We start from the raw sequence: 20,549 nt of genomic DNA on the forward strand, positions 1-20,549 counted from the left end.
ATAGCACGGGTTTGTGGCAGTAGCCAACACTGTATGGGTCAAAATTATCGATTTTTCTTTTATGCCAAAAATCCTTAGGATATGAAGTAAAGATCATGTTCCATGAAGATATTTAGTGCATTTCCTACCGTAAATATATAAAATTGATGCATTATGCATATATGCTGTATTATGTCTTTGTCACTTTGTAAAGAAATAATACGCGCCTGCGCACATACACATTCAAATGCACATAGACTACACACGTAATACGCATGTGTATGCAGTCACCGTTTTCACAGATTCACGTTTTTGAATGTTTCAAAACATTCGGAAGTTTACACAGAGATGATAACGATATCGCTTTCAAAAACATGCACTTTCAAACCTACTTCAAAGTTTGCATTATCAGGCCACCAAAACGCCATTGTCGTGTAAATGAACAACCAGAATGCATTAAAGGTTTTCTGTTTTCAGTTGAAAACTGTGTCGTGTAAGTGGCCCCTATGTTAATAACTAATGATTTTACACCGGAAATGAATCAATTAAATATAAGAGAAGCAATATGAGAAACAAAGGAAAAAGAAAAATCAATTAAAAACACCTAGATTACATACGGGGAGAAGGGTTTAACAAGAACTCCATCTATGTCAGAGGACAGGTGCATTCAACTTGCAGGTATGCTGAAGCCGATCAGCATTATTTCGGTTTTGCTGTCATTTAGTTTGAGAAAGTTCAGAGACATCCGGTGTTTGATTTTTGTCTTAAACATGCAGTAATATTAAATATCAGAAGAAGTGGTAAGATAGATTTGGATGTCATCATCATACCAATGAAAACAAATTCCTATCTGCATATGACATCACCAAGTGTCTGCATGTAGATGATAAAAAGTAACGGACCAAATACTGAGCCCTGTGGGACACCCTGTGTCAGTGGAATTGTGGTGGACTTATACCCCTGCATGGGGATATTACTTTCAATTAGTGAGATAAGAAATAGTTTGGTTGTTGTTATTCTTTTTTTTTTTCTTAAAAGACATTTGGTTTCTCCATTAATTATTATTATTATTTTATTTTTTACCTTGTTTTTCAGTTTTCAGGACTTTCGTATCAGCAGTGTGGAAACATTTTGTGAATGATTGGGAATATTTCACCAAAGTTGGTGACTTGAAAGGACAGCATTTGATTTTTTTGTATGTGCAGTTTGTATGCGTAATTTGTCTTTGAAAGGACAGCAAAGCAGGAACGTAGAAGGAAATGATGCAACCCAGTTTCAAAACTATATTCCCTACATCAGCATCACAGCACAGCACAGCACAGCATCGTAAGTTTTTTTTTTTTTTTCTGTTAATGGATGCACAAGTGAATAACCCACAAAATACAGAAAAGCATTATTTGTTAAAGATATGTATCTCTGCTCAAAATGATGATCCATTAAAAAAATGTCCAGGATCTCAGGATCAAAGTGTGTGCTTTATCCTGCAGCAAAGGAGGTATAAACCAGCACTAATTCAACAAAAGAAAATACACAGAACAGATAGTCTCTTTAGATCAGGGGCCCTTAATCCATCTGTGACGAATTGCCACAAAAGCTAGACAAACAAACACTGATTTCAGGAATACTTTGACTTTATCAAAGAAATAACATCTCTGACAGGTCCTGTGCTGACTACATCACAGCGACCACACGATGGACTGTAATATACGGCCAGATTGACAGATAAATGTTTCCCTGCGGTCTTTCCTTATAAGGATCCCTCTCTCCCCTTCTCCAAATGTCCAATTAAAGGAGCACATTAAATGAACACATATGAACTGCACACGAAGGTAAACAACAGGACATCCACATCCACCTCTTTTTAATTAGCCTGTGAGAGTAACTATTCCCAGTGCAATTAAAGATTAAACAAAACACAACATGTGGACACTTGAGGAAATGACCTGCAACTAAAAACATATGTGTTTTACACAAAAGCTGGTGTTTATTGTGGGAAACTGCACAACTGCATTAGCAGCCTCTAGTTCTCCCAGGACATTATTCAATCTAAAATGTAAAACAGTAACTATAAAATATGCATTTCAGATCTTTCACTATATTGGAATCAATTCTTATAAACAAGGAAATGCTTTTCCAAAGGACATATCTGTCATAGTTCATGAGTTACTAAGAATACTAAGTTCTGCATTTGGGGGGCTGTAAAACCAAAACCACTGGAGGGAGTGAGCTGATGGAAAGAATCTATGACTATTTGTAGCATGGTGTCTTAAATTTGTTAAGTGATATTGGGAATGGTCATGTCTGATGACATGTCTGATGACCTAAAATAAAAACTGTCTCTCAAGGCTGCTAGACTTGACATTGAGTCATGGTTGTAAATTCATCAGATGAAAGGTTATAAAGAGTGTAAAAGTGTTGCTCAAGACACAGAATGAACATGTCCAGTGATCCTTCTGATAAACTTTACAGCTTTTTACAGCTAAGTTTATCCACTTATTGTTGAGACATGGGACAAAATATGCCAATAACTTATGTGGATTTAAACTTTTTCACTTTAAGATGATCGCTAGGACGCTCTTGAAGGGATGGTCCATCTAAAAATGAAAATTCTGTCATCATTTACTCAACCTCGTCATTACAAACCTGTCTTCTGCAGAATACAAAAGAAAATATTTGAAGAACGTTGAACAACATTGAGGCACATTGGCTTCCATTGTATGAACAAAAAAAACAGACATTTCTCAAAATATCTTCTTATGTTACATAGACGTTTTGGAACAACATGAGGGTGAGTAAATCATGACAGAATTATCATTTGGGGTACACTATCGATTTAACACAGATTAGCATTTGAGTTCCAGGAGATTCAAACAAATAAGTGAATACCTCTGAACATGACTGATCCAAAACAGTTCCTTGATGCATCAACTTTTATTTCTTCAGTTTAGAGTGGTTCAACTCCCCTCCAAATGACTGTCATCAGTCACAGGACTTTTTCACAATGCAATGACTTGCTGTGCATGATTCAGTCCTGCATGTATTTGCAATGGAATGTAGAAAACAAAACTGATGAAGCATGAAGTCAAACAAAGAAAGAGAACCGCATTCCCCATGCATGCAGTTGAAACAGGAAGCATGACTTTCCATTTAAGTCAATACAAATGTTTTTCTCTCCATAAATAAAGACAATAAATACATTTAATTTGCTAAAAAAAACTATAATCTTTTATATTCCCCATGACATCACAGGTGCAACACCACCCAGCTCTTTCACCCTCAGGTCTCAGATCCAGCTGTTCAGGTGTCCAGTAACCCCAAACGTCTGCATCCGTTATTTTCATAACATGGGTGAGTAATCACTCTATAGTCATTCCCATGGACACAGAGAGGTTTTAGAGATCAGGAGCCAGCAGTTCCTGGAACTCCCGTGTAAACTTTCAGCGAAATGCCTCCTTCTGAATCTCCAGGAGGGCTTTTCTGATACAGGACTGGATGAATGCTGTGGACCTTCTCCTGTGTGGGTTTGGACTTTATGGTCTTGCACATCTTGTCCCAGAGCAGGCGAGGCACTGGGGGACTGAGGATGATGAAGACCCAGGGGTCTATGATGGGGTTGACCGATACTAAAAGAAGGGGTATGAGATACCTGTCTTGACCTTCTGGTTTGGGGAAGTACAGTATAATCTATGAAAACAAGAACATAATGTGAAACTATATGCTGTGCATAAACAGTAAAACAAAACAGCAAAAGAATCAGCATAAAAACATTCTCACACTTTTCCATTACAATGTTCATGTTACTATGTAATAATTTGGTGAACACATTTTGAACAATGTTTATATTACTTCATATGGGTAAACATAACAAACATTATTCTGACACGTCTGTCTTGATAACAAATACAGCTCGTTTCAATATTTAGTTAAATACATAGGGCCACTTTATATGGCAAGCAGTTCAAATATTTATTCCTTTAAACTATAACTAGTTCAAATTTTATGTAGTAGTAGGCTACCTACTTTTAAGTTACTACTAAGTACTCCAAATTACAAGTTTCTTTTTTAGTTTCTTAAAAACTATTTATTCACTAGTACCTTTTCATTAGATACTAGTTCATATTCCTATAGTGACTAGTGTGTATTCACTGAGTCACTAGTACTAGTATTTATTAACTTCATACTGCTAATTATAGTCTTTGCAACTAGTCACTAACTCAATAGAGACAACTAACTATTTGTGTTAACATATTGCACACATCTGCCAATGAATTCTATTGGTATGGTTGAGACATCAACTATTTTACATGCTATTTGTCTAGTAATGACTATTCTAAATGACTATTGTTAGAAGGCTATATTAGTTAAAATGGTACTGGTAACAATTACAATACCCACTAGTTTTATTAATATGAAAACTGGAATAGACTAATAACTATTGAATTAGCTAGATAAGCTAATATATAGTTAATATATTAGCTAATAATATAATATAGTTAATATATTAGCTGGAAAAGCTAGATAAGCTATAGCAATAGGCTATATTGCAAGTTATGATGTCAGAATTGTGAGACTTATTTATAACTTTATAACTCACAATTGAGAGAAAAAAGTCCAATTTCAATTTTATATCTGACAAATCTGACTTTAATTCTCAGAATTGCCACTTTATTTCTCAGAACTCTGAGGGAAAAAAAATGCGAGATATAAAAAAGTCACAATTGTGAGATAAAAAAACGCAATTAGCCTACCTTATTTTTGTGGTGAAAACAAGCTTCCACCATACTATAGCGAAAGTGACTAGAAGCAAATAAAGTTTTATAGCCTATGTAATGAATAAGTACATGTTTCATATGAGAGTGAATATTGGAGAAAATACAGTAGCCTACTTGTAATTGGAAAAAATATACTAGTCATCATTGGATAACTTAATAAATATAATTGAAAAATGTAAACATATTGTATATACTATTAACATAAAAGTAGGACACAGCCTGCAATTTGGACATTGAACACCATTCTCATAAAAAAAAATAAAAAAAGAGAGTGTAGGCGAAACTTGAGTGTTTGACAAGTCTGTAACTGCCTTACCACAAGAGGAAGAGAGCAAATGACGAATGCTATGGTCATGAACCCGAGTAGCACCAGATGTTCTACCTCCTTCGCGATGGACCGATGCCTCTTGTGACCTTTCTGCCGTTTGATAGAGCTCTGGTGAGCCTTGCGTCTTCGGTACATGAGTGAAAGATGATAGATGACGGACACGTTGCACAAAACCGTACACACAATCATCACGAGCAAGCAAGTCGCGTAGATGATATTGAACACTTTATGCTTGGTCACTGGTGGGTTCATGTCAATGAAGCACCACGTACCCGGACAGTACTGAATATACTCCCCAAAACCGAAGAAAGGTGTGACACAGAAAAGAGCGCAAAGTAAGTAAATGAGAGCTATGGTGATGTACCCGCAGCGTTTACTCAAGCGCTTCTCGTAAAAGTAAGGATGTCCTAAGGCGAGCCAGCGCTCCGCAGCCATGGAGAGAAGAATAGCGAGAGTGACCATACTGAAAAATGTCATCGCATATGCAAAGTGCCCACAAACGAAGCGGTTTTCACTCATCCCGAGCAAAGACTGATTCCTCAAGTACGCAGTTAAAACCAGAGGACTGACGGAGAAAGTTCCCAGCAAATCTGTGATGACCAAAGATGTGACGAGGACTTGGAACAAAGATGCGGCTTGTTTCCTCCGCCGTATTTCCAAGAGAATTATTGCGACCACGTTCCCAAGGACACCGGCGGAAAACATGATCGCAGATGTTGTGGGATCTCTCTTTTCAGAGACATCTAGGCGCTCCTGGCAAATGACGTTTTTCGAGTATGGTGCCATAAAGACGTCTTTTTCTGTAATATCCACCCTGGCGTAATTGTGTGCTGGTTGAAGTGTATTTTAGTAAAAGGATGTATCATAGCAGAGAAGAATTAGGCTCCATACTTATAGCGGAGCCGAAGTTTTACGCACGGCACAGCCCATAACTTTCAAACGAGAGGAGCAACGAGCGTAAGCAGAGAGTGAGGAGGAGTTTCAGCAGAGCATGCTCTGTCAACAGCTCATGACTCACTACAGCTAACGTAGTATTAGTCAGGTAGATTTTAAATGCGATTAAATGATTTAAAACATGATTTGTATTTTTTTATTTTTTTTTATTATTTTTTTATGCTATAGCCTCCTGAAGTGCAGTAAGCTTAATGTTTTCATAAGTGTAAGTGTAAGTTCATTCTATAGATAATTATAATTCAGTAAGTTAAATGAAAATGACATCAAATAGTTTGGTTCAGGTTTGAAATTCATTATCTTTTATAGGCTATAGTCTAATATCATAGCAGGCCTACCCCAAACCCCCCACCCCGTCCCAAATTTCAGCCAATCTCATCTGGTCACCCTACACTGTAAAAATAAAAGGTGCCTGGAGGAACCTTTTGGGGTTCTTCACTTTGCCACACCGTCGGAACCGTCTGTAGATCCTCTAGGCACCCTTTAAAAAGGGGCGGTTCTCTGAAGAACCACACAGGTTTCCTGAGGAACTCTTATATAAGGCACTGTGTGGAACCACTCTGGGTGCCTCCAGGAACCAAATTTCATTTTTTTAAATATTTAGTTTCATGTTGTAACTATGGTTACATTTGACTTCTATTATAATAAACAAATTGAACCAAATACAAAATAAGAATTGTTTATTACATATTTTATATTCATTTTTATACATACACTTCCATGCACATGGGAAAAAAAGCTAACTATAGATTAATATCAATGAATACACAAAAAAATAGTATAATACATAAGCAACATAATCAACCATATACAATAGGCTATACAAGAAATGACATTTCAACAAAATGCATGGAAACACATATGTTCCACGAAATAAATCAATGTAAAAAATAATAATTTTGACTAATTAAAAATGCCCATTTTCACTTAACTTTAAAACATTTGTGTTTCAGTCCGATGGTAAGTCTGACATCATTGTTTCCAAGTCCAAAAGCTCTATCAGATGCCAAAAACAAACAAACAGTGCTAATATGCACTCATTGTGCTGTAATATTCCTGAAAATTATGATCCTAACCTTTATCTCTATACCGAAATCTCTGATGGTTAGATATTCAGCTATTTTGAATCATAAAATGTTGAAGTCTGGGATGCCGTTAGACTGGAGACTGTAATGTACACTGGCTTTTGAAAAGCTTAAATGTGTGACTTGAATCAACAGTGTTCATAAATGGTTTTTGAGTATTCTCATGAAACAAGATAGAGGAAGTAGAGGCTCCGACCCGGAAACAGTATTAAGGTGCAGTAAAATTATCTGTTGTTCTGTGAATGTTCACTGGTGGATTCCAGTCATTTCAATAAGAATCCACACGATCAGCAATTTCGTTTGTAAAAATGTCACTATGGGACCAAGTTGGTGTGAGGTACTTAAAGAGTTAGAAAAGTGAAAAGGTACAGCAGATTCGTTTTCTGTTTGTTTTTCCTCTTTTCTGGTGGATGGTCCAGGCACTTCAGTGATTTTCAGGTCTACAGGAGGATTTTTATTCTTGTTCAAACTTGCATTTCAGCTTACCGAGATCCCTGAAAAGTACAAAATTTACTATTAGTAAGGTTATTAAAGTGATAGTTGTGAAATTTAAATAATTTCCTCAGCCTTGTGACGTTCCAAACCTGTTTGACTTTCTGTCTGTGGAACCCAAAAGCAGATCTCAGGCATAATGCAGCCCCAGTCACCGATCGCTTACCAATCACTGCATGAAACAAGCAGAAAAAATTTGTGTAAATCATTCATGAAACCATTCTTATGTACACTTGTCTAGTTCAATTCAATGCAACAATTTATGTAAAAATGGTTAAGCTCCAAAAATGTCCCAGAAAAGATCCTAAAAATAATCAATGAGTTCACAACTCATGTGTTATGGGTTGTGTTGTAAGTCTTCTGAAGCCATATAATAGCTTTTTCCTCTTTTTTTTTGTCGAAAAAGACTAAACTTGAAGTTATAATTCTTGAGTTAAAATGTCTTATATTCAAATGCAAATGATAAAGATATAATAAAAAATGCATAGCATTATTTGTGAACCAAACCTGTGATATTATTTTTCTGAGTACATGAATTAGATTTGAGAGTATGAGGGAAGATTTTCAGAGAATAACTGATTAAAAAACACAAGTACACAGTCAAACAATACAATTTCACACAGAGAAAGTTCATAGTAATAAAGTACTTGCATGTGGTGCAGGCAGGGCCGGAGTGGGGCCACTTTTCAGCCCGGGAGTTTCAGGCCCAAGACCGGCCCTCTTTTTCCATGGTGGAATTCCAAATTAGCACTTTTTCCAAATTGGATAAATGAAGCAACAGTTCAGCTCTTACCATTGTGTAGTTTTTATTAACATGGTTCAACAAATAATGTAAAGGTTAAATAATAATTCACTTAAGCTGATGTTGTGTGCACTTTTGTGGACAGACGGCTTTACATTGATTTAAGACACGACCGACTGTGTTCACGTGAATATTCTCCAAGGCGGGGCATTCTGACATAGTTTTGTGTGTATCTTGGCAGTTCCCCGCCAAACAGCAGTTCATTAACTACTCAGATTTCAGCAACACAATCACATACACATGTAGGCCTACATGTTGTTTTAATATTACCATCATTAATGATTTATATCATCCGCCGTGACCCACCCGCTATTAATCAGAATGTTTTTTTTTACTTGACCCGCCGCCCCGCCCGCAAAAATAACTGCGATCCGCGCTTCACTAGACAGCGCATGTCACTCTTTAGCTAGCAAGTCAATTCACAAGTTCTAGATATTTGCACCAATCTTCTGTCCTATAATGACATTCAGTGAACAATATCTGATGGTATATTTTACTAGATACTTTACTTAAAGCAGTTTGACTGAGCACAAAAGCACCTTCTTTACTTAATTGGGTCTGACCTTGTTCACAATGAGCAAACTGGACCTTTTTCACAGATTGTAATGATGAGTTTTAAAGGTGCTCTAAGCGATGTCACACGTTTTTTAGGCTGAAACATGTTTTGTCACATAAAGCAAACATCTCCTCACTATCCACTAACTGCCTGTCCCCTGAACACACTGTAAAAAAACGTGGTCTCTGTACACAGCCCAGGCTCCACAAATGATTGAAAAACAAATTGGCCCAACCTGCACCACGAAACATCATAAACAATGTTCCAGCCAATAACCAACAAGAATGATTTGGTGGTGGGGGTTGGGGGGTTAGTTAGCACATGTTCACACTGCGAGACGATAAGGGCTCTGATATCCACCATGTCACCTCCACCTGGCAACAGAGATGGCCAGTGCTGTTTGACGGACTGGGCTGCCTTACAGCTTTCACCCACAAGCCTCTGATGGACCCTGGGTTATCGCCGGTCATACAGCCCCTGCACAGGATGCCTCTAGCTCTGCGGGAGGAAGTCACTGCTGAGCTTCAAATAATGTTGGACATGGGAGTGATTGAGCCAGTCAATAAGGCCCCCTGGATTTCTGACCTGGTCATTGCAACAAACAAAAAAATCTGGTGGAATACGAGTCTGTGTTGACCTGCGCTCTGTAAATAAGGCTGTTATCCCTGACAAGTACCCATTACCCACACCTGAGGAGCTAACCACTCACTTATATGGTTCGACAGTCTTTGTGAAGCTGGATTTGCGCCAGGGTTACCTGCAGGTGCCTCTCCACCCTATGTCACGGTTCATGAATCGGCTGTCTCATGCTGATGTGTCTGCGTGAGTGTAATTGTGTGGGTGTGGTTACTCGTTGTGTTGATTAGTGTCACCAGCTGTCATTAATCCCAGTTCCCTTTATATGCCCAGTAATTTCCCTCTCATGTTGTCAGATCGTTGTGGTTGTTCCTCGGTGTGTGTCCTGTTCTCGTGCCTCGTCTGCAAAGTTCTTCGTCTGGATTTCGTCAGTTTCTTCGTGTCGTCTGGATGTTCCACGGTTCCTGGGTTTCACTCGAGCACGCTGACCACCGCACCACCACCGGATCGCCATCTCGTCCCTGCTTCGTTTGCCACCTGAGTGTTTTTCCCCGACCTGTGTCTTTACATCTGACCACATCTAAATAAACTGAGTTTTACTTGCATCTTGCATCCTCCTGTTATTTCCTCACACCCTACCAGCTCACAGCTTTTGAGACCTCACATTTTTTGTCACACATGCTGGGGTATTTCGTTACACTCGTATGCTGTTCGACTTAAGCTTCACCCCCAGCTGCTTTCAAAAGGTGATGGCCACCATCTTTGTTGGTATTCCTGGAGTTGTGGTCTTCCTGGATGACATAGTTGTTCATGCATCGGATGTCCAGACCCATAACAACCATCTCAGTAGGGTGGTCAGTGCTCTCATGGCACATAACCTTACGTTGAATGGAGAGAAATGCACGTTTGCAACCTCAGCGATAGATTTTGTAGGGTTCTGTCTCACATCTAGGGGCATCGTCCCTCTTCAGTCAAATATCGAAGCGATTCAAAAAATTCCAGAGCCCTCTTCTGCCTCCCAGGTAGCCTCGTTTCTGGGCATGACGACCTACTACCTTAGTTTCCTGCCTCAGTACTCCCGAACCACAGCACCACTTTGCCAGTTACTAAAAAAAGAGAAGACATGGAACTGGACTGCGGCATGCTCTGAGGCCGTCCGGACACTGAAGTCCCAGCTTACAGCACCACCTGTCCTGGCCCACTTCGACCCTTACCCTGACAGTCAGACTATCGTCACCTGTGATGCATCTACACAGGCCCTGGGAGCAGTGCTGTCACAGCGCTGTCGCATTCGCCTCCAGAGCTCTGACCCCCACGGAACAGCGCTACTCTGTCTGTGAACGCGAGGCCCTCGCGTGTATCTGGGCAACTGAAAGATGGCCCCTTTTCCTCTATGGTCGTCGTTTCATCCTCCATCGTCGAGTCCATCGGGCTCTGACCACGCTCTTGTCAGCCTCCAGCTCAGGTCATAAACCCTTACATCTGCAAAGATGGGGTGAGCGCCTAAGGCAGTATGATTACCAACTTAAATTCACACCAGGGAGGGACAACGTGGTCGCTGATCTTCTATCTCGATCCATTGCGCCCACACCGACAGCCTCGCCAGGGAGTGATGACATGGAGCCAGAACTCATCCAGATTGCATGGCCATGCACCTCTGAAAGCGTCTGTCTCTCTGGAGGAGATGCAGAGGGAGTCAAAGTGTGACCCCACACTGACAACACTCCACACATATATAAGCTTGGGGTGGCCAGCACGGATGCCTGAGGAGTTAACACCTTTTGCTAAAGTGCAAAATGAACTGTCCTGCTGGGGTGATGTTTGTCTCCAAGGGCCTCTGTACAGTGGTGCCGGGCAGTCTGCGTGCACATGTCCTATCAATGGCGCATGAGGGCCACTTGGGCATCATTAAGCTCAAGCAAAGATGCCGGGATCTGGTCTGGTGGCTAGGCATTGACCACGACATTGAAGGGCTGGTCATGGACTGTGAACCTTGTCTCCTCAGTGAGAAGATTGGACTACCAGCTCCAACCCCTCTTCAACCTGTTCCATGGCCCATGGGAGCACCTTCAACTGGACATTTTTGGGGAAATTCATGACCATAGAGTTCCTCATCATCAACGCTTTCTGTTGGTCGTGTACGATCTCCATTCTAAATGGCCTGAGGTAAGACCAGCCGGAACAGTCACATCACATACCATCACACAGATAATGGACAGCCTGTTTGCTCGTTGGGGCATGCCCCGTACCATCACTAATGACAATGGACCTGCAGACTTCTCCACTTTCCTTTGCAATAAGGGAATTAAGCATATCCGGGCTGCACTCTACCACCCCCAAGCGAACGGCAGGGTCGAAAGGTTCAATCAGAGCCTAAAGAACGGCATTCGTGCACATCTGGTCCAGGGGTACACATTCCAAACAACACTCAACCTAACTTTGATGCATTACAGAGCTAGCCAGCATAACACCACCCAGGCCTCTCCTGCTCTGCTCATGCTCAGCCGGGAGATGGATTTGCCATTGGACAGACTCAGAGCACGAGACTTGTCAGCAGCAGAGAATGGCACGTGGTTAGCAGCCAAAGCAGCTGTAATTTCAAACCAGAGGCGAATGAAGGACAGCTTCGACAAGAGGAACAAGGTCAAGGAGATTAAGATAATGTGCTTGTCTGAAGTTTAAAATCATTGGTTACCCGTAAGCCAATCACATAACGTTTGGTTATGACGTGTGTTATGTGCCGGCTCAGCCACATCGAAATTCCACTGTAAACACATGTATGATGCGAAAACAAAACCATCGAGTGAAATACCGGAGTGAACATGGCTGTGAACGACTTTTGCAGATTATATGAAGTAAATCTACGCATCCACAGTACAATCAGCGTCTACGTCACTGCTCTCAGCCCACCCTCTGTTCGTTGATTGGCCGGCTGTTTTGAGGCCGGAGGAAAACTGGGAGATAGGTCACTATCTCAGACTGAGTACAGAAGCGAACTGAAATTGAGCGGAAGTACGAAGTCTGACGTAGTCAGGTTAGGGGAATGCTGTATTCTAATTCAAGGTTTCCAGGGTAACCAAGGTTACAGGGGTTCCGTGTGCACATGCGTTGTGAGTGTGAGTGACACAAAAGAGTAAAGAGGTTATCGTTTCAAGGTCTGGTGTGAAATTGAACTTTTTGTTGAATAACTAAAACACTCCAACAAAACACATATAATGTGCTTGCAGTTTTGCAGACTTGGTCTGAAGATCAGGTATACCTGTATGAGTGAATGGTTTCATTGAGTCGGCCTCAAGTACCATTTTTAGTGTGTAAGCAAGTTTAAAAAAACTGTAATGTTTACACATGGATAAATGTGTGCTATTTGAGTTCACAGTGTGACACTTGAGGTAATTATATTATGCGTTTGTGTTCTCTGAATGAGAACAAAGTGCAAAGTGAGGGCATTTTTGTGTAGAGTTTTGCAGAAAACATTGAGAAAACTGGAACGTGCATGAAAACAGGTAAAATGTGTTAAACGTTTTGAGAAACGTGTCTTTGCTTCGAGAACTGGATGAATGGTTTGGGAAATAATAATAACAGATAATAAATAATTTACAAATACAAATAATTTATTTATTTATTTATTTATATTCTTTTTTTTTTTTTTTAGAAATGGCAACCACTATATAACTTTCATTATGACATCATTAATGGAGCAAAGTGTGCTCATAGAGCACTCATGGTATATTGACATGGAAACTGAAGTTCCACAGGGATCAGTACCAAGGTTATTTTCGTAAACGAAAACTGAAACTAAGACTAAAACTATTGGTCAAAAAACATTTTCGTAAACTGAAATAAAATTAGAAATTCATAATAAATGAAAAACTAAAACGAAACGAAACTAACAACAGTTACTGAAAAACTAACTGAAATAAAATAATAATTAGCAAAAATAAATAATCGTTTTCGTATTTAATAAGCTCTTTACTTTGGTGGAAAGTCTGACCTGTGGCTATTTAGGGAAATGCCTGTAAATGGCGCTTCACACGCGTGAAGTTGCTGAGGCGATTAACCGCTGTCCTGTGACGCGCTCAATGAAGGACCAGCGAACACATCGCTAAGCGGCTGTTCATAAAGGATGCGTCCGTGGCAGTGGAATGGGAAATAATAACTCAAGGTAATGAGACGCAAGTTGATCTTCTTTTAACTTGAGCGAAGCGTTTTTAGAATGTCCTTTCATTTGCGTGCAAGACGAGGGTGCAACAGCAAAACAAGTCCGTCAAGCACAAACATACCTTTAATGTGGTGATGTCATGCTTTCATGAAACTTGACAGGCTGAAAGGTGCTGTTGTTATTTTTGTTTTTACAAAAGATTTTCTGATAATAATATTGTTATCCATGTGGAGACATGTCCCGGGACACTACACACTACACACACACACACACTCATTCTCTCTCTCTCTCTCTCTCTCTTTGTTGGGACTTTCCATAGACGTAATGGTTTTTATATTGTACAAACTGTATATTCTGTCTCCTTACACTAAACCGACCCCTAAACATACCCATCACACACACACACACACGCACACACACACTAACCTGACCTCTAAAACGACCCATCACACACACACACACACACACACACACACTAACCTGACCCCTAAACCGACCCATCACACACACACACACACACAAACACTAACCCGACCCCTAACATACCCATCACACACACACACACTAACCCGACCCCTAAACCGACCCATCACACACACACACACACTAACCTGACCCCTAAACCGACCCATCACACACACACACACACACACACACACACACACACACTAACTAACCCGACCCCTAAACCGACCCATCACACACACACACACACACATTAACCCGACCCCTAACATACCCATCACACACACATACTAACATACCCATCACACACACACACACACTAACCCGACCCCTAAACCGACCCATCACACACACACACTAACCTGACCCCTAAACCGACCCATCACACACACACACACACACACACACACACTAACTAACCCGACCCCTAAACCGACCCATCACACACACACACACTAACCCGACCCCTAACATACCCATCACACACACATACTAACATACCCATCACACACACACACACACACACACTAACCCGACCCCTAAACCGACCCATCACACACACACACACACAAACACTAACCCGACCCCTAACATACCCATCACACACACACACACACACACACACACTAACCCGACCCCTAAACCGACCCATCACACACACACACACACACACACACACTAACCAGACCCCTAAACCGACCCATCACACACACACACACACACTAACCAGACCCCTAAACCGACCCATCACACACACACACACACACTAACCCGACCCCTAAACCGACCCATCACACACACACACACTAACCCGACCCCTAAACCGACCCATCACACACACACACACACACACACTAACCCGACCCCTAACATACCCATCACACACACACACTAACCAGACCCCTAAACCGACCCATCACACACACACACACACACACACACACACACTAACCAGACCCCTAAACCGACCCATCACACACACACACACACACACACACACACTAACCGACCCCTAAACCGACCCATCACACACATTTAAAAAAAAAAAAACTCATTCTGTGTGATTTAATTTAGGCCCACAGTGACACAAGTCCCCATGAGTGTGTGTGCATTCAGGTTTAAGTCCCCACCACGATAGAAAAACATGTACACACTCACACACACTCACACACTGCATAGATACTTCATTATTTAATCACACTGGCTTCACAGCAGGTTGTCAGATTAATTTAGCTGATAGCTGTTTTTTTGTTGTATGTACCAGTGTCACTCTGAAAAAAAGAAAACTATGTTTGACAAGATTTCATCTTTAATATGAAGTAGTTTCTCTGTATTTTTCATCGTTTTTTTTTTTTCTTGTATACTTTTAAGTTCCATTTATTTGGTGCTTTGTTCAATCTCAAACCATTATTTTTATTTTTATTATTAAGATGTCTGCACAAGAGTTAACTGTAATCTCGGCAAAAATTAAACTTTGCTGAAATTGTGCGTCTCGCTTTGGTCTACCCTGGAAGTGTTCTGTTTGCTCTGCTAAACTATAATTACTAAAACTAAAACTGAAACTAAATAAAATAAAAACTAAATAGAAATGTGTTTGCAAAATAAAAACTAAACTAAAACTAACAAAACCATTAATGAAACTAACTAAAACTAAACTTAAATTTAAAGCAAAATTGAAAACGATATTAAAATAAAAACTAATTTAAAAAAGCAAAACTATAATAACCTTGATCAGTACTAGGACCATTTTTAATCTCTCTTTACATTGAATCACAAGCAAATTTATCAAATCTAATGGCTTTCTTTATCATTCTCATGCAGATGATACTTGGTTTTAATCTCTACTTCTACCCTCTGACAAACTATCCAGATGAATGAAGCAAAAATGACTGAAAACAAAGCAGCTGTGCATCCTGTTCCACCCATTGGCAAGACCATGTCATTTCAATAGACAAACTCAACCATCTCACCCACTCAGACAGCCAAGAGCCTTGACAACCACCTGTTGTTTGCACCTTAAATACCACAGTCAAGACATGCAGATTCCACCTGCAGAAAATCCAGAACATTGGTAGAACAATTACATTTATATTTATTCATTTATGTAAATAAAGGACATTTTATAGTGAACTTCCGGAACTGTGTCATTATTGTATTATTTAAATGAAACTGTAATTGTTTTAAAGCTTTGTACATTTAAAGGGTAGTTCACCAAAAAAAAAAAAAAGTCATCATTTACTCACCCTCATGTCTTTCCAAACCTATTTATTTCCTCTGTTGAAGAAGATATTTTGAAGAATGTCAGTTACCAAACAGTTTCAGTTTCCATTGCCTTCCTTTGTTGTTGTTGTTTTTTGGGTTTTTTTTTGTCCAACTCTTATTGTAAGCCAATAAAATATTTTAGGGGATTCCAAGGGTTCCAAGAATTAGATAACGTTTTTGAAAATTATCCTCATTTCTGTAAATGAAAGTAATTTTTAGGGCCCAAGCCCTGAAAGGGCGAAGGCCCTATTGTTTTCGTAAGGAATTTTTTTTTTTTTTTTGCCTTTTTGCCACTTTTGGGGCCCTTAACATGCTCAAAAACTCTTGAAACTTTGCACACAGGTCAGAACCTGCGGCCAACAGGGTCGGACTTAAGCTGGTACCCGGGCGTGGCAGGGGGGCTCAACAGCGCCCCCTGGAATGGGGTCCGAAATCTTGGTCCATATATCAAACACGCTTGCATGTAATAATATGAAACTCAGTACACATATAGATCTCATCGGGCCGAACAACTTTCGTGCTCTAAGTTTTACAAAAGCCCAACAGGAAGTCGGTTATTATACGTTGTTTGGAAAACGCATACAATGGAATGTGAAGTACTCCTCCTAGGGAATTCATCCGATCGCCGCCAAACTCGGTGTGAATGAAGTCAAGACATAGAGGATGAATTCTTGCGAACAGATTTTTGATATCTCGAACGGTTTGGCCATGGCGAGGAAACAAATTTATGGCGAATAATGGGACACAGGAAGTGTGTTATAACTTCTGCATACATTATCTGATCTTGCTGAAACTTCAGCAGTGTATTCGTTGTAAGAGGCCGATCACATGGATGTGACCTTTGTGAGTCAAAGTTATAGCGCCACCAACTGGCAACAGGAAGTGTGTCACTTTCAAAATGCTTTGAAATCACTCTCTTATTTTTACCCGATTTGCTTAAAACTTTATGTGTATAATGTAGACACATGGCAGATGTAGACATGTGAAAGGATTATTGATATCTTAGATACTTATTGATATCTTAGATACGCATCAAACTTTAATATTCTTTTCGGATGCTTTTGAGACTCTTCACATGCTTGAAAATGCATGAAACTCGACAGACACATCACATTTATTATCCAGTAGACATGTGCAAAGTTTCAGAAACGGGCGTGGTGGAATGGCTCAGTAGCGCCACCTTTAGTCAAAAATGGGGGCTTAGTTTTTCCTAGAATCACAAAACTTGGTAGGTGTATTGTTCTCATCAAGCAGGACAACTTTCTAATTTACAGTCATTACCTCAGATCCACAGGAAGTCAGATATTTTGGTTTGAATGTGGATTTTCTGGAGAATTTTGGGGGGGGATTTGTCTATTCCATTTAATCTTTGTTTTTCAAGGTTTCAGGGCTTTTGGGGCCCTTAACGTGCTCAAAAACTCTTGAAACTTTCCACACAGGTCAGAACCCACGGTCATCAGAGCCGGGCTGAAGCTGGTACCCGGGCGTAGCAGGGGGGCTCAACAGCGCCCCCTTGGACACGGTCTGAAAACTTGGTCCATATATCAAACACGCTTGCATGCTTTACACACAAATACTGGTACTTGAGACACAATGACCACAACATGTAACTCATTCACCAACCCCCTGAACCAATTCTGCTAAACTACAAGCACAATTCATGCTTTACACTCAAATTGCAGTTCTAAAACACACCTTTTTCAAAACACTACACACAATTCTCTGCTTTTGGCACAATTTTCATGCAGAAAATCTCTTGTTTTCACAAGGAACACACTGCCATTCAAATATGCACACTGACTCATCATATGGGCAAACACCCGTCACACAGTTTTACAATTAGCAATCAGAGCTTTAGCATAAAAGGGCAACAGGTGAGCTCTTCAATGGAGCAATGGATGCCAACATTGGATTATTATTTTTTTTCTGTAACTGTATACAGTCAATTCTTCTGTTGTTTTGTATGTAGACCACTGTATGTACTTTGTGTTGGTTGGGATGTACACTGTGTACATTGTTTTTTGTGGGGAAAATAAAATATATTTGTTACCGTGTATTTGTGTGTTCTGAGTATAAAAACAATATTCTCAAATATTTCACAACACACTTATGTCTGTAGAAAGTGTAACACTGAACAAAAAAAAAGGCCTAAGTCATTATGATGAATGGAGAAGAAGTGTTTTCCATTCATCATAGTGTTTTACATTGAGCACATCAGTGTTCAACTGGTTCTTATAAATGTCTATTCATATGATGGATTGTGTGTGTCATTTGAAAACAAAATACCATTTTGAGAAGAAATAACATTGTTTTGAATGTAAAGTTTCATTTTGCAGGAGAATTGAGGGGTTTTGCCCATTGTGTGTGTGTTTTTTGATTTGTGTGTAGTGTTACGATCCCTGGTCTAGGTCAGGAACGCAACAAACAACAAAACAATACTTTTTAGTTAGACTTGTTTATTGTCTTTTCTTGCTCTTTTGTTTGCCTTCAGAGCGGTGTACTTCAAATTTTTACAAAACAATCTCTTGAAAAGAGAGAATCAAACAAACCAAACAAACAAAGAAAAGATTAGAAGCAAAAAATATTCAGGGGTGAGCTAATGCCAAAACAATAAACAAACAGAAACTAACTCTCCCACAAAAAAACTAACTTCCCTATGAATCATAAAATAAAAGAAACAAAACATACAATAACATACCCTATCTCCTTAACTAACCAAAACAGGAGAAAAAGTAACGGCCTTTTGGCCTACAAAGAAAAACAAGGCACTCACCCCCTACTGCTTCTCACAACAAGTACACTTTTACAGGTGGAATCATTATGGCCATGATGTTTTTAGGAACAAATCACAAGTGGCTAACAGCACTCTGTTAACATACAAAGGAGCACAGCAATCACAATCTATTGTGCTACATGTTCACCAGCTAACACACAGTACAACAACAAGTGCAGTCAAAGAGGCAGAGAGCTCCCTCCAGAGGAATTCCAGGGGATTTATAGTCCAAGCCTCTTTCTCTGGTCCAACCACCAACGGCTTCTCATTAAGTCCAGGACCAATCCTAAGGAGAAGGAGACAGCAGGAACAACAACAAAAGCATCACAACCGTAACACCCCCACCCTTAAAATTACAAATAATTATTTGTAATCACAAAACAATTCTTAATCCTCAAGGTTACATGGTGCACGTGACAAGGCATCGGCAAGCACATTTTCACATCCCTTCTTGTGCCGAATTTCCAAATTAAAACCTTGTATCAAAAGAGACCAACGCATCAGTCTTTGATTTGAATTCGACATCCAGAACAGAAAAACCAGGGGATTATGGTCAGTATACACCAGGATAGGGACATTACAAGCATCAAGATAAATTTCGAAATGCTGAAGTGCAAGCAACAGCGCAAGAGCCTCTTTTTCGATTGTACTATAATGTCACTGCGATTTCGTAAACTTCCTTGAAAAATAGCATACTGGGTGATCAATTCCAGTAACATCCTCCTGAATAAGGACTGCGCCTGCTCCCACCTCACTCGCATCCACTTCCAATTTAAATGGTCGTGAAAAATTCGGAGCTGATAGAACTGGGGCACTACACAGCAACGTTTTAACAGCATCAAAAGCTGACTGACACTCTGAACTCCACTCAAAAACTTTGGATTGACTCAGTAAGTTAGTAAGGGGTGATGCAACTTCAGCAAAATTCTTACAAAAAGCACGGTAGTATCCCATCATTCCCAAGAAACGACGCAACTCTCGTTTCGTTTTGGGAGCTGGAAAGTCAATTATGCACTCAATTTTCACATTGACAGGACGCACCTGTCCCTGACCCACACATTTCCCAAGATATGTCACGACCGCTTTACCGAACTCACATTTGGCAAGATTCAATGTAAGAGATGCATCACTTAGTCGATGAAAAACTGCATATAGACTTGTTAGATGCTGTTCCCAATCAGATGAATAAACGACAATGTCATCCAGGTATGCCTCACAGTTTTCTAACCCAGCCAGCACTATTCTCATTAGGCGTTGGAAAGTGGCAGGGGCGTTTCGCATCCCGAAAGCCACTCTTGTACTGCAGGAAATGATCAGGCGTAACAAAGGCAGAGATTTCTGAAGCCCTG

At 40.0% G+C, this 20,549-nt stretch overlaps 1 protein-coding gene across 1 annotated transcript; it reads right to left on the bottom strand.

Annotated features, from left to right (window-relative positions):
* Positions 1 to 2,891: 2,891 nt before the first annotated feature.
* Positions 2,892 to 6,695, bottom strand: ptger2b (prostaglandin E receptor 2b (subtype EP2)). Its single transcript, XM_084091776.1, has 2 exons — positions 5,068 to 6,695; positions 2,892 to 3,663 (listed from the first exon to the last, which is right to left on the bottom strand). Exons 1-2 carry the CDS (start codon positions 5,863 to 5,865, stop codon positions 3,379 to 3,381), a joined length of 1,083 nt encoding a protein of 360 aa, XP_083947902.1. The 5' UTR covers positions 5,866 to 6,695; the 3' UTR covers positions 2,892 to 3,378.
* Positions 6,696 to 20,549: the final 13,854 nt, after the last annotated feature.

The sequence above is a fragment of the Abramis brama genome (genome assembly GCF_963993115.1).
Source record: "Abramis brama genome assembly, chromosome: 18".
Taxonomy (NCBI): domain Eukaryota; kingdom Metazoa; phylum Chordata; class Actinopteri; order Cypriniformes; family Leuciscidae; genus Abramis; species Abramis brama.

What these genes read in the sequence shown, in the direction of transcription:
- ptger2b (XM_084091776.1), bottom strand. Translation starts at nt 5,865, where the DNA reads ATGGCACCATACTCGAAAAACGTCATTTGCCAGGAGCGCCTAGATGTC. An exon ending in TTTGCTCTCTTCCTCTTGTG is followed by an intron (nt 3,664 to 5,067) that starts GTAAGGCAGTTA and finishes TTGTTTTCATAG; the next exon opens with ATTATACTGTACTTCCCCAA.